Source organism: Alosa pseudoharengus, unplaced genomic scaffold (assembly GCF_046254945.1).
Source record: "Alosa pseudoharengus isolate Yale_2024_CS ecotype anadromous, Long Island Sound unplaced genomic scaffold, YU_APseudo_1.1 YU_APseudo_1.1_scf_20, whole genome shotgun sequence".
NCBI lineage: Eukaryota > Metazoa > Chordata > Actinopteri > Clupeiformes > Clupeidae > Alosa > Alosa pseudoharengus.
In genome coordinates, this window is record NW_027468664.1 from 1,982,826 (window position 1) to 1,997,825 (window position 15,000).

At 46.0% G+C, this 15,000-nt stretch overlaps 1 protein-coding gene across 1 annotated transcript in view; it reads left to right on the plus strand.

Annotated features, from left to right (window-relative positions):
- wnk1b (WNK lysine deficient protein kinase 1b) overlaps positions 1 to 15,000 on the plus strand; it is a gene marked incomplete in the record, with an annotated part of 170,545 nt that overhangs the window by 72,904 nt on the left and 82,641 nt on the right. The window contains 2 exon segments of the mRNA XM_076296205.1: positions 5,135 to 5,355; positions 8,135 to 8,292. Coding sequence (XP_076152320.1) covers positions 5,135 to 5,355; positions 8,135 to 8,292 — 379 coding nt within the window.

A 15,000-nucleotide genomic window follows, 5' to 3' on the forward strand; every position in this document is an offset into this window, starting at 1 on the left:
TTTTCATATAAAGAACACTTTTGTGTGAATAGGGTGAGCCCTGGATGGCAGAGGTGGTGGCAAAATGTAATTATATGATATTTCCTGCGGGGGCGTGGGCTTCGATAATCTCACTCCTTTTTGACCATACCTCTGTTTGCATCCCAGACACACACACACACTTATGCATGTCACACACACACACACACACACACACACACACACACACACACACACACACACACACACACACTCACACACACACTTATACATGTCACACACACACATACACACATGTCACACACACACTTATACATGTCTCTCTCACACACACACACACACTTATACATGTCACACACACACACTTATACATGTCACACACACACACACACACACACTTATACATGTCACACATTTTAATACCTTTATTTGTGTTCACATTTTACAATAGATTTCATTGAACACAAATAATCTTAGATACCAGCATTGTAAACCCAGTAGCCTATGCCTCTGGTCTCAGTTCATGGGTACAAAAAACAGCGCCTTCTCCAGATGTGGCGACTGCCAATTATCACAGAAATTGAGCAGAATTTTGCTAGAGCCTTTTCTCTTGTCTTAGAGAGACCAGCAATCTGCAACCCCCTGACTACTAGTCTGTGGACATTACCTAGGCTTCCAAATATATACACCTACAGCTTACATTTGTACCCAAGCTGTACAACAATGTCTCTGAGTGGTTGATACTTTAAAAGCTTTGTAAGGTAGGCATCCTCTAGACTAGTCAAATGCACAGCCTATATCAAGAATGGTTACTTCTCTGCTGTCCTCATCAACAACAACAGTATCTGGCTTTTTTGCAGCAACATTTGAAAACACATTGTTTCCACTATTACAGAGTTTGAACATGCAAGGTGAAACGCATACATTGTTGTAGATTTTGCATGGTGAAGCATATGGAACTATGTGTTCAACTAGTAAGTCAACAATTCTGTCATGTCTGGCAATGTACATTCCCGTATACACATACAGTAGCAGCCATTCAGAACATGAGACAGGGATTCAATAATTATCTGACGATCATGATGCAAACAGTGGGAAGAGAATGTGTTAGGGTACCAAAGAGAAAGATTGAGTCTAGTTGGAAGAACTTGTAATCTGGCTTTGGCTGCAAAAGTCACTATGTCTTCATCAACTGCAGAGTTTTTGAGTATTGAGTGAGAGACCGCATGATCTGCAGTAGGAAGGCAAGCAAGCTTTCCCTGTAGTTTTAAACCAGTCCAGTGTTGTTGCTGTCGCTGTTGTTGTAGCTTTACAAGGTACCTTTGTGCATTGTCAGGTGATAGATGATGTCCTGTATCCACAACAGTAGCCCTTACTGAGACTAAACTGTCAGTTATCAAATCCTCAGAAACGATTATGGTTTCTGTGTCAGGTTTCACCCAGTCCAAGGATACTCCGACTCTTACGCAAAGGTCATTGAGGACAGGCCAATCTGACCAGACCCCAAAACCAGCACAGTTTGCCTCCATTTTAAAGTTTGATTTTCTTTTGAAGCCCAGGAAGCTTGGCTCACCTTCTCTTGCCAGGGGGACTTTGCGACGTTTCATGTCCAAGAACAGAGATGATCTAGCAAGCTCCCTGACGGTGTTGTCATCATTGTTCAGCATTTTAAGGAGGTGTGACAGTCTTGTTGCATTATATATCCACTCCACGTTTGGAACACCAAAACCCCCATCTTGTTTGGACTGGAAAATGATGTCTCTGGTAGTATGAGTGTTCAGTCCGAACCACTTTCTCACTAAAGAAACCGTTTTGTCATTCAATTGACTCAGTGTCTTGCTCATAAGATGGACGTTGGCAAAAAGATGTTGTATTCTAGACAGGGCAACCTGTCTAATGGCCTCCAGCTTCATGAGCAGAGGAAGTGGTGAAGCATCAATTAAGTCCAGCCTGGAAGTGAATTCAGCAGTAATGTACTCAACCTGCTCTTTCCACTCCCCAGCTATATTACATTTATGTCCTAGATAAGTGTACGTCTCATGCAGGTCATACACACGGATCGGTTCTGTATTGATGGTAAACTCAGGATTTCGATCAGCTCTGGATTTGTACCAACGGTTTCCCCCACTTTGTCTCTGGTAGAAAACAGCGCATTTTGAATGCTTAATTTGTAGACCTGACCAGTTCAGAAATGAGTCTGTTCTGACAAGCATGTTCTTAATAACACTCTCTTCTCGAGAGGCCAATTAGATGTCATCAGCATAAGCTTGTACAGGGTTAGGGGAAAACACACTGGGTGGGGCAGTCGCATAGCCACTCAATCCACCCGTTAGTGGCGAGTACAAAATTGATGGCACTCCATGGGCATCCTGTTTTTATGCTACTTGGAAGGGTATTGGGTCTGTGAGTTGTTTTCCACAGATAACCTGTATGAAGGATGTACACACACACATACACACATATATACATGTCACACACACACACACACATATATACATGTCACACATACACTCACACACACACACACGTACACACGCGCACACACCACATGACACACTCTTTTTAAAGACATTGAAGACAAACTTAATTATTACTTTCTCAATTTTTTACTTCAAACTGGAGCATTCAAGCAACAAAAGCACCGATCATAATATTGTCAGCTCGCACATTGTTAAACCTACAATTAAGATATTATCATAGATCATACATATTACACACCCTCCCTCACACACACCTGCTCTAATATGTCTGGTGTGATTGAGAGGGTGTGTGCTGTTGTATTTCTTAAGGGCCCTGTGGACTGTGTGTGTGTGTGTTTGTGTGTGTGTGTGTGTGTGTGTGTGTGTGTGTGTGTGTGTGTGTGTGTGTGTGTGTGTGTGTGTGTGTGTGTGTGTGTGTGTGTGTGTGTGTGTGTGTGTGTGTGTGTGTGTGGGAAACCCTGTTGGGAGTGTAAAGCACCCAGTCCACTTCACCTAGCGCAGGCTAACACCAGAGTGGGAGTTTAACACTTCACCTAGCGCAGGCTAACACCAGAGTGGGAGTTTAACACTTCACCTAGCGCAGGCTAACACCAGAGTGGGAGTTTAACACTTCACCTAGCGCAGGCTAACACCAGAGTGGGAGTTTAACACTTCACCTAGCGCAGGCTAACACCAGAGTGGGAGTTTAACACTTCACAGGTCCCTGCCATCCCAGATATAGACATTCAGCTTTAGAGGTGAGGAGAGAGTGTGGAGAGAGAGAGAGAGGGAGGGTGTGCAGAGAGAGAGTGTGGAGAGAGAGAGAGAGGGAGGGTGTGCAGAGAGAGAGGAGGAGAGAGAGAGATGAGAGAGGAGGTGTGCAGAGAGAGAGGGGAGGAGAGAGAGAGAGAGGGAGGGTGTGCAGAGAGAGAGTGTGGAGAGAGAGAGAGAGGGAGGTGTGCAAGAGAGAGAGAGGGAGGGTGTGCAGAGAGAGAGAGAGGAGGGTGTGCAGAGAGAGAGAGAGGGAGGGTGTGCAGAGAGAGAGTGTGGAGAGAGAGAGAGAGGGAGGGTGTGCAGAGAGGAGAGTGTGAAGAGAGAGAGAGGGAGGGTGTGCAGAGAGAGAGTGTGGAGAGAGAGAGAGAGGGAGGGTGTGCAGAGAGAGAGTGTGGAGAGAGAGAGAGGGAGGGTGTGCAGAGAGAGAGTGTGGAGAGAGAGAGAGAGAGAGAGTGTGGAGAGAGAGAGAGAGGGAGGGTGTGCAGAGAGAGAGTGTGGAGAGAGAGAGAGAGGGAGGGTGTGCAGAGAGAGAGTGTGGAGAGAGAGAGAGAGGGAGGGTGTGCAGAGAGAGAGTGTGGAGAGAGAGAGAGGGAGGGTGTGCAGAGAGAGAGTGTGGAGAGAGAGAGAGAGGGAGGGTGTGCAGAGAGAGAGAGAGGGAGGGTGTGCAGAGAGAGAGAGAGGGAGGGTGTGCAGAGAGAGAGAGAGGGAGGGTGTGCAGAGAGAGAGTGTGGAGAGAGAGAGAGAGGGAGGGTGTGCAGAGAGAGAGTGTGGAGAGAGAGAGAGAGGGAGGGTGTGCAGAGAGAGAGTGTGGAGAGAGAGAGAGGGAGGGTGTGCAGAGAGAGAGTGTGGAGAGAGAGAGAGAGAGAGTGTGGAGAGAGAGAGAGGGAGGGTGTGCAGAGAGAGAGAGAGGGAGGGTGTGCAGAGAGAGAGAGAGGGAGGGTGTGCAGAGAGAGAGGTGTAGTTGCTGTCGTTCTCTCTCTCTCTCCCCTGTTGCTCTCTGCTCTGTGGTTCTCTCTGTCGTTGTCTGTTCTGGAAGTTTCTCTCGTTTGCCTGCCGGCTTTTTCTCCATCCCCCATCCATCTCTGCTGCTCTCTGTGTGTGTGTGTGTGTGTGTGTGTGTGTGTGTGTGTGTGTTTTGTGTGTGTGTGTGTGTGTGTGTGTATGAAAGTGATTGCATGTGTGGATGTGGTTGGGGTGGTGGGGGGGGTTGTTTGTTGCACGTGAGCCCGTTTGTGTGTGATTGTGTATTTGGACTTGCATGCATTGTGTGTGTGTGTGTGTGTGTGTGTGTGTGTGTGTGTGTGTGTGTGTGTGTGTGTGTGTGTGTGTGCTCATTCATGTGTGAAGCTATAAATAGCTGTGTAGTGTAGTGGTGTCTTATCGTATTTGTCAGCCCAAGTCAAACTGGTCGGACCGCAAACACAGAAACACACTAGCGTGCAACAGTTTACCTTCAGGACACACTGGCACTTTGCCTGTGTGTGTGTATGCTGATTGATAACCCTGGAGGGTGTGTGTGTGTGTGTGTGTGTGTGTTTGTGTATGCTGATTGATAACCCCGGAGGGTGCGTGTGTGTGTGTGTGTGTGTTTGATTGACACCTGTGTAAGGCCCTGTTGACTGGCCTGTGTGTAGCGCCCCCTATCTCTGGGTGGAGGTGCTGACTGGGCTACTCTCCTCCCCCCACACAGCACGGGACTCACACTACACTGGATACTTCTGTGTGTGTGTGTGTGTGTGTGTGTGTGCGGGTGGATGGAGAGACTCCATGGTCCAGTTTGATCTAGAGGACACACACTTATTATCAGGCTGTTTAAGTGCCAATAAACCTACTTACTCTCCACTGGAGTCCTTTTGTTTTCCACTCTCCAGTCTAAATCAAATGGCCTCTGTGTGTGTGTGTGTGTGTGTGTGCGCATGCAGGTACCTGAAGCGCTTCAAGGTGATGAAGATCAAAGTGTTGCGTAGCTGGTGTCGTCAGATCCTGAAGGGACTTCACTTCCTGCACACGCGCCTGCCGCCCATCATCCACCGCGACCTCAAGTGTGACAACATCTTCATCACGGGCCCCACCGGCTCCGTCAAGATCGGGGACCTCGGGCTCGCCACGCTCAAGAGGTCCTCCTTCGCCAAGAGCGTCATCGGTATGACTTCTGTGTGTGTGTGTGTGTGTGTGTTTGGCCATTAGAGCTCATCACTAGTTTATGTAAAAGGGATAGCCGAGGTGTCCTGTTATATGGAATTAATGGACGAGGGCGAGGGGCAAAGAACTCCCCAACGCACAGCGTCGTCCTACTATGGTTGTTATAGTTACCATTCATAAGCATTGATATGGAACGGTGTCCTGTTATTCAGAATTAATAGCCACCCCACCAGCCAACCAGAAAAGAGTATTTCTTCTCTCCAGGTGATAAGTAAGGGATAATGTATAGAACGCCGGTCATTATTGGGAAAATAAGTCCCGACAGGGCGGAACAAGACCCCTCCGCTGCGCTTCGGGGTCCGGTTCGCCCTGTCGGGATAATGTTCTATACATTTTTCCGCTTATTACACGGCAACTTGCCAAAACGAAACAATAAACTCCCCACGATATGACTCTTTAGCCTACATAGCCTAGGCTATAGCCTATTTGTTACCGTTTCATCGTGGCTTTTGCTGAGAAACAAATAGTTCGCAACAGCACACGCTGAACTTAAATCAAACAATATTTAGAACACAGCTGATCAACCGTCTGCTTTCACTTTTCAATGAAGTTCCAGTCCTTGCGCAGTAATATGAAAGACGTAAATTAGAAGCACAAAGCCCATTTTCCTTGACAGCGGTCTGTTATACTTAGCAACGGTCTGTTATTGAGAATTAGCAGACCACCGAACGTTGGGAAGGCCCATTCAAGTGAATGGAGCATTCTTCAGCATTATGAAGAGCCGTGTAATAATGCATCTTATTATACGGCTCTTCACAATGCAAGTAGAACGCTCCATTGACTTGAATGGGATTTCCCAAAGTTCTACCGGTCATTATTTTCGTCTAAGGATCTCTAAATAATGACCGCTGTTAATGGTGTAACTAACGTAACTTAAAGCATCAATTAAGATATAGCAATAACCTATATTGATTATATTTAAACAACAGAAATCGGGGTTAAGGTTCGGCTCTTAGAGTGAATGGGCTACGACCACTGTTTGAATAGAAAAGCTTATCAAAACATTTATTTACATTCCACAAGGTGAATCGCACATAGAAAACAGAATTTCCCCAAAGCAGTCAGTCAGTAAAAAAAAGAAAATTAGTCCAGTCAATTAGTTCAGTGTTCAACTCAATTGAGTTTCAGTTCAGTTCCTGTGGGGTTGTTGAACTCAAAAATGGAATTGTTGAATAAAAGGCCTTGTTTAAATCACTACCCGGGCAGTGTGTAAGAACGTTGGAGATCTCATAAATCTTAACTGTATGATGTATCCAAAAGCATGCAATCCACCGGCTTGGCAGGTTGATGGCCACTGGTTACTGTCACACTCCAGAATCGCTGAATCGCTGGCTCGCCGTATCTCTCTCTCTCTCTCTCTCTCTCTCTCTCTCTCTCTCTCTCTCTCTCTCAACAATGGCAGAATATGCACAACAAAAAAAACAATCTGCATACAGCAATGGAAAATATCTAATTAGTAGCTGTACATGGCTTTATCACTACACATTCAAAATCACCGTTACTCAAATTCAACTCTATATCATTCACTTTAATTATGAGCATAATAAACTGTAACATATCACTTCAAATAGAACACACTCAGTAATAATACACGTCAATAGTGCAAAGTGCTACAGTTCACAAGTTTAACATGTCCTATCTAGAAAGTTACTGAACTCATGAACTCATTAAAATCATGTAGCCATGAATAGGTCGGCAAAAGATGTTGCAAACATTCTTTACAATGGCACTAAGCCTCAAAACATTAGCCCGTTAGAGTAACCTAGTAGCTGAATAAACATGAATTCACGTTACGCAATTTCATCATTAACGCACATGTATGCACCAAAATGCATTAAATTGCAGCAGTAGATTAGAAAACGGTAATCGGTAGATTAGCAAACACAATCATATCAGATATCTCCGACTGGTTTTTTAAATTGTCAAGGACATAACAGAAATAGCAAAGTAACATAAAATGCACATAGTATTGAATCATTAGGATAGCTTATCTTTTCGTTTTTAATTAACTAACATGGCAGGCTAGCAAGCAATTTTCCTCCTGTTGTACTCACCGGAGATTCTTAAACTTATCCAAAAGAAAACAAAAGTGTAAAAGGCTGTTCACGATAACTAAGGCTTCTAGACACTTTTACTAGCTAATTTCATTATTGAACGACTTTTCCCTGTGTTCTAAATGGTCAGTTACATAATGTTTATTTCACTCGTTTCTTCATATAACGATTGACTTGACGAGAGGGAAAAAGGGAAAAGGACAGTTGATCTTCTCTAGCTACACTACATAGGGTGGCTCAGCCAACAAAGATTAAGCAGCGCCATCTAGACGAATGGAGAATTGCAGCATTTACAATACTTTGTCCCTGTGCATTTTAGGTGGGCTACATCGGCAAGGGATTTTCATTCAAAAGTGAAGGCAGACGGTTGATCAGCTGTGTTCTAAAGAACGTTTGATTCAAGTTTAGCATGTGTTGTGAACTATTTGTTTCTCAGCAAACGCCACAACGAAACGAGTTTATTTTTTCATTTTGGCAAGTAGCCGTATAATAAGCGGGATGATGTATAGAACGCCGGTCATCCGCTGACTCTTTGGGGTCCGGTTCGCCCTGTCGGGACTTATTTTCCCAATAATGACCGGCGTTCTATACATTATCCCTCACATAATCTGTGTGTGCGTGTGTGCGTGCGTGTTTGTGTGTGTGTGCGCGTGCGTGTGTGTGCAGGTACCCCTGAGTTCATGGCTCCTGAGATGTACGAGGAGAAGTACGATGAGTCGGTGGACGTGTACGCCTTTGGGATGTGCATGCTGGAGATGGCCACTTCAGAGTACCCTTACAGCGAGTGCCAGAACCCCGCCCAGATCTACCGCAGAGTGACCAGCGTGAGTGCACACACACACACACTCAAACAGCTACTGTTACACACACTCAAACAGCCACTGCTACACACACACACACACACACACACTCACACACTCACACACTCACACACACACACACATACACTCAAACAGCCACTGCTACACACACTCAAACAGCCACTGCTACACACACACACACACACACACACACACACACACACACACACTCAAACAGCCACTGCTACACACACACACACACACACACACACACACACACACACACACACACACACTCAAACAGCCACTGCTACTCACACACACACACACACACAAACAGCCACTGCTACACACACTCACACACACACACACACACACACACACACACACACACACCTACACACACACACACACACACACAACCACCGCTACACACACTCACACACACACACACACACCTACACCTACACACACACACACACAGCCACTGCTACACACACACACACACAGCCACTGCTACACACACACACACACAGCCACTGCTACACACACACACACACAGAGCCACACAGCCACTGCTATACACACTCACACACACAGCCACTGCTACACACACTCACTCACACACATACCTGCAAACTAGTCACATTTCGGCGAAAATCGCCCTTTTTGAATCAAAATATATCATTCACGTGAATCGTGTAGATGCGAAAAGTTTTTTTGTTCGGGGGGGGGGGGGGGGTCAACTTCCCATAGTCTGCAGTGTTTCCCACAGAATTGGATTCAATTTGTGGCGGTAGCTGACTTGGACAACTGGGGGGGGGGGTATTAAGATCGTCTTGGTAGTGTATAAACTTAGGTCTAATTGAGTGCCTGTCACTTTAAGATGTTTGTGATTAACACAGTTAACATTAAAAGGCTGCTGATGTGTGGATGCAACTCATAACGTTTTCTACAAAGTTAAAATAAAGGTTCCTACTTCTCCTTGGGACAAGCACTTTTGAATTTTGGAAAACACTTTTCCATTTACATCGGGATTTTGCAAACATTCAGTGTCAGAGTCAATAAAATGAGCCCTTCAACGACATTGACAAGCAGCTGTAAGTAGGCTAAGCATGCTAAATTCTACATCCAAACAGTATTCTAACGTTACTGTACAAGATACTGCTTGATTGCATAACAAGCGAGACCTAGGCTTCTAGTAGACTGACATAACGCACCTATTGCTGAGACCCGCCCCTTTAGTTGGAATGTGATCATTGCAGCCTCAGTAGACACGAGAGGAGCAGAAAGACACCAACATAACATGAGGGATAGATGTATTTGTTCACACAAAAATATCAAATAATAATGGATTGAAAAGAGGTACTAATAAACCATAGCCTAGAAATCTAGACGCGCAGATACCAGAAAATGCATATCCACAGTCCCTTTCTATCAACACCAGTGATTTATATAGATAAGGATTAGGCTTTAAAACAGATTGTCAACATTTATGTTGTTTGGTCTGTTTTTGGCTGCATACATAAAGGCCAAGGTGGGCAATGTGTTTTCCCTGGTTTGAGGTAATACTGACATTTCTTCAAGGATGGCAGGTCTGAAAATATCTTCTCCATCAAGTTATTCAACTAGGCTAAACATGGCCCTAACTCAAAACAGCTGGTAGGCCTACTGTTAGGACTATGTCATTTTAATATTTAAAAGTGTAAAATGCAGCCATATTTAAATTCTGCGGGGGGGGGGGGGTTGGCGTCTTTCAGAAATATGTCACCTTTTTCAGCCCTTCTGAGTTTGCAGGTATGCACACACACTCTCACTCTCACACACACACAGCCACTGCACTCTCACGCACACACACACACACACACACACACACTCAAACTCAAACAACCACTGCTGTTCACACACACACACTCACACACACAGATGCAAATATCCATACACACTAAACAGCTTTATCTAGCTTAATGACCATTAGCCGCAAGCGTGTGAACTTCTTCCCAACATCTGTGATCCTCAGGAACAGTGTGTGTGTGTGTGTGTGTGTGTGTGTGTGTGTGTGTGTGTGTGTGTGTGTGTGTGTGTGTGTGTGTGTGTGTGTGTGTGTGTGTGTGTGTGTGTGTGTGTGTGTTATGCTGTGCCCTGAAGAAAAGGGATTATTTTTGTGTATATGACTCAGCTTCCACTCAACAAACAGAGTCTTTGTGTTGGTGTGTGTTGGTGTATTTGGTTGTATTTGGGTCTAATGTAATATATTCAAATGCAATGATCTCTTGTGATGTGAAGGCCTGTTTGGGGCAGGGAGAGAATCAACGGCCCCTCACTCCATCTATGTGGTGTGTGTGTGTGTGTAGATAGATAGATAGATAGATAGATAGACACTTTTTTGATCCCCAGGGGAAATTCAAGGTCTCAGTAACATACAGACAACACACACACATTCATTAACAGCAGAAAAAGTAATTAAAGTATATAATATATATATTATTTACATATATATATTTATATATAATATAAAAAAACACAACTAAGCAATAAGGACAGTAGAAGATAAAGAATACAGACACACACACACACACACAGACACACACAGACACACACAGACACACACAGACACACACACACACACACACACACAGACACACACAGACACACACAGACACACACACACGCACACACACACACACACAGACACACACACACACACACACACACACACACACACACACACACACACAGACAGACAGACAGACACACACACATGCAGTTAGAACACTCACGGTTCTCTTAATATCGTACAGAACTATCATGCAGTTAGAACACTCACGGTTCTCTTAATATCGTACAGAACTATCATGCAGTTAGAACACTCACGGTTCTCTTAATATCGTACAGAACTATCATGCAGCCTACTGCCAACATTTGCCCAGATTGCCTTAATAGCAGATGTGTTTTTTTTCCAAACTAGTAAAACCCTCCGTGTGGTCCATAAAAATGTATCATATCACGCACAGACCCACACACACACACACACACACACACATACACACACACAGACCCACACACACACACTCACACTCCGTCCCCCTTTCTCCCTCCGTGTGGTCTATTAAAATGTATCAGATCGGCCATCAGCATCAGATACCTGCAAACTTGTTGAAGTGAATAGGGTTTTGTATGCTGTCACCTTTTTCATGTGTGTAGAGATGTGTGTGTAGAGATGTGTTTGTGTGTGGGTGTGTGTGCTTGTGTGTGTGTGTGTGTGTGTGTGTGTGTGTGTGTGTGTGTGTAACTGGAGGTGTGTGTGTGCATGCGTGCGCCCTGTGTGTGTGTGTGTGGTGTGTGTGTGCGTGCGTACGCCTGTGTGTGTGCGTGCGTTCGCCTGCGTGCGCCTGTGTGTGCGCATGTGTGCGCGTGTGTGTGTGTAACTTGAGGCGTGTGTGTGCGTGCATACGCCTGTGTGTGTGTGTGTGTGTGCGTGCGTTCGCCTGCGTGTGCCTGTGTGTGTGTGCATGTGTGTGCGTGTGTGTGTGTAACTGGGGGTGTGTGTGCGCATGCGTGTGTGTGTGTGCGTGCACCTGTGTGTGTGTGTGTGTGTGTGCGTGCGCCTGCCTGTGTGTGTGTGTGTGTGTGTGTGCGTGCCTACGCCTGTGTGTGTGTGTGTGTGTGTGTTTGTGTGCGTGCGTACGCCTGCGTGCGCCTGTGTGTGCGTGTGTGTGTGTGCATGCGTACGCCTGTGTGTGTGTGTGTGCGTGCGTACGGCCTGTGTGTGTGTGTAACTGGAGGTGTGTGTGTGTAACTGGAGGTGTGTGTGTGTAACTGGAGGTGTGTGTGTGTAACTGGAGGTGTGTGTGTGTGTGTAACTGGAGGTGTGTGTCTGTGTGTAACTGGAGGTGTGTGTGTGTGTGTAACTGGAGGTGTGTGTCTGTGTGTAACTGGAGGTGTGTGTGTGTAACTGGAGGTGTGTGTGTGTAACTGGAGGTGTGTGTGTGTAACTGGAGGTGTGTGTGTGTGTGTGTAACTGGAGGTGTGTGTGTGTGTGTGTGTGTAACTGGAGGTGTGTGTGTGTAACTGGAGGTGTGCGTGTGTAACCTGAGGTGTGTGTGTGTAACTGGAGGTGTGTGTGTGTGTGTAACTGGAGGTGTGTGTGTGTGTGTAACTGGAGGTGTGTGTGTGTGTAACTGGAGGTGTGTGTGTTGGTGTAACTGGAGGTGTGTGTGTGCATGTGTGTGCGTGTGTGTGTGTAACTGGGGGTGTGTGTGCGCATGCGTGTGTGTGTGTGCGTGCACCTGTGTGTGTGTGTGTGTGTGTGCGTGCGCCTGCCTGTGTGTGTGTGTGTGTGTGTGTGCGTGCCTACGCCTGTGTGTGTGTGTGTGTGTGTGTTTGTGTGCGTGCGTACGCCTGCGTGCGCCTGTGTGTGCGTGTGTGTGTGTGCATGCGTACGCCTGTGTGTGTGTGTGTGCGTGCGTACGGCCTGTGTGTGTGTGTAACTGGAGGTGTGTGTGTGTAACTGGAGGTGTGTGTGTGTAACTGGAGGTGTGTGTGTGTAACTGGAGGTGTGTGTGTGTGTGTAACTGGAGGTGTGTGTCTGTGTGTAACTGGAGGTGTGTGTGTGTGTGTAACTGGAGGTGTGTGTCTGTGTGTAACTGGAGGTGTGTGTGTGTAACTGGAGGTGTGTGTGTGTAACTGGAGGTGTGTGTGTGTAACTGGAGGTGTGTGTGTGTGTGTAACTGGAGGTGTGTGTGTGTGTGTGTGTGTAACTGGAGGTGTGTGTGTGTAACTGGAGGTGTGCGTGTGTAACCTGAGGTGTGTGTGTGTAACTGGAGGTGTGTGTGTGTGTGTAACTGGAGGTGTGTGTGTGTGTGTAACTGGAGGTGTGTGTGTGTGTAACTGGAGGTGTGTGTGTTGGTGTAACTGGAGGTGTGTGTGTGTGTGTGTGTGTAACTGGAGGTGTGTGTGTGTAACTGGAGGTGTGTGTGTGTAACTGGAGGTGTGTGTGTGTGTGTAACTGGAGGTGTGTGTGTGTGTGTGTAACTGGAGGTGTGTGTGTGTGCAACTGGAGGTGTGTGTGTGTAACTGGAGGTGTGTGTGTGTGTGTAACTGGAGGTGTGTGTGTGTGTAACTGGAGGTGTGTGTGTGTGTGTGTGTAACTGGAGGTGTGTGTGTGTAACTGGAGGTGTGTGTGTGTGTGTGTGTAACTGGAGGTGTGTGTGTGTAACTGGAGGTGTGTGTGTGTAACTGGAGGTGTGTGTGTGTAACTGGAGGTGTGTGTGTGTAACTGGAGGTGTGTGTGTGTTACTGGAGGTGTGTGTGTGTGTGTGTGTAACTGGAGGTGTGTGTGTGTAACTGGAGGTGTGTGTGTGTAACTGGAGGTGTGTGTGTGTGTGTAACTGGAGGTGTGTGTGTGTAACTGGAGGTGTGTGTGTGTGTAACTGGAGTCTTTGTGTTGGTGTGTGTTGGTGTATTTGGTTGTATTTGGGTCTAATGTAATATATTCAAATGCAATGATCTCTTGTGATGTGAAGGCCTGTTTGGGGCAGGGAGAGAATCAACGGCCCCTCACTCCATCTATGTGGTGTGTGTGTGTGTGTAGATAGATAGATAGATAGATAGATAGATAGATAGATACTTTTTTGATCCCCAGGGGAAATTCAAGGTCTCAGTAACATACAGACAACACACACACATTCATTAACAGCAGAACAAGTAATTAAAGTATATAATATATATATTATATACATATATATATTTATATATAATATAAAAAAACACAACTAAGCAATAAGGACAGTAGAAGATAAAGAATACAGACACACACACACACACAGACACACACAGACACACACACACACACAGACACACACAGACACACACAGACACACACACACACACACACACACACAGACACACACACACACACACACACACACACACACACACACACAGACAGACAGACAGACACACACACATGCAGTTAGAACACTCACGGTTCTCTTAATATCGTACAGAACTATCATGCAGTTAGAACACTCACGGTTCTCTTAATATCGTACAGAACTATCATGCAGTTAGAACACTCACGGTTCTCTTAATATCGTACAGAACTATCATGCAGCCTACTGCCAACATTTGCCCAGATTGCCTTAATAGCAGATGTGTTTTTTTTCCAAACTAGTAAAACCCTCCGTGTGGTCCATAAAAATGTATCATATCATGCACAGACCCACACACACACACACACACACACACATACACACACACAGACCCACACACTCACACTCCGTCCCCCTTTCTCCCTCCGTGTGGTCTATTAAAATGTATCAGATCGGCCATCAGCATCAGATACCTGCAAACTTGTTGAAGTGAATAGGGTTTTGTATGCTGTCACCTTTTTCATGTGTGTAGAGATGTGTGTGTAGAGATGTGTTTGTGTGTGGGTGTGTGTGCTTGTGTGTGTGTGTGTGTGTGTGTGTGTGTGTGTGTGTAACTGGAGGTGTGTGTGTGCATGCGTGCGCCCTGTGTGTGTGTGTGTGGTGTGTGTGTGCGTGCGTACGCCTGTGTGTGTGCGTGCGTTCGCCTGCGTGCGCCTGTGTGTGCGCATGTGTGCGCGTGTGTGTGTGTAACTTGAGGCGTGTGTGTGCGTGCGTACGCCTGTGCGTGTGTGTGTGTGTGCGTGCGTTCGCCTGCGTGTGCCTGTGTGTGTGTGCATGTGTGTGCGTGTGTGTGTGTAAC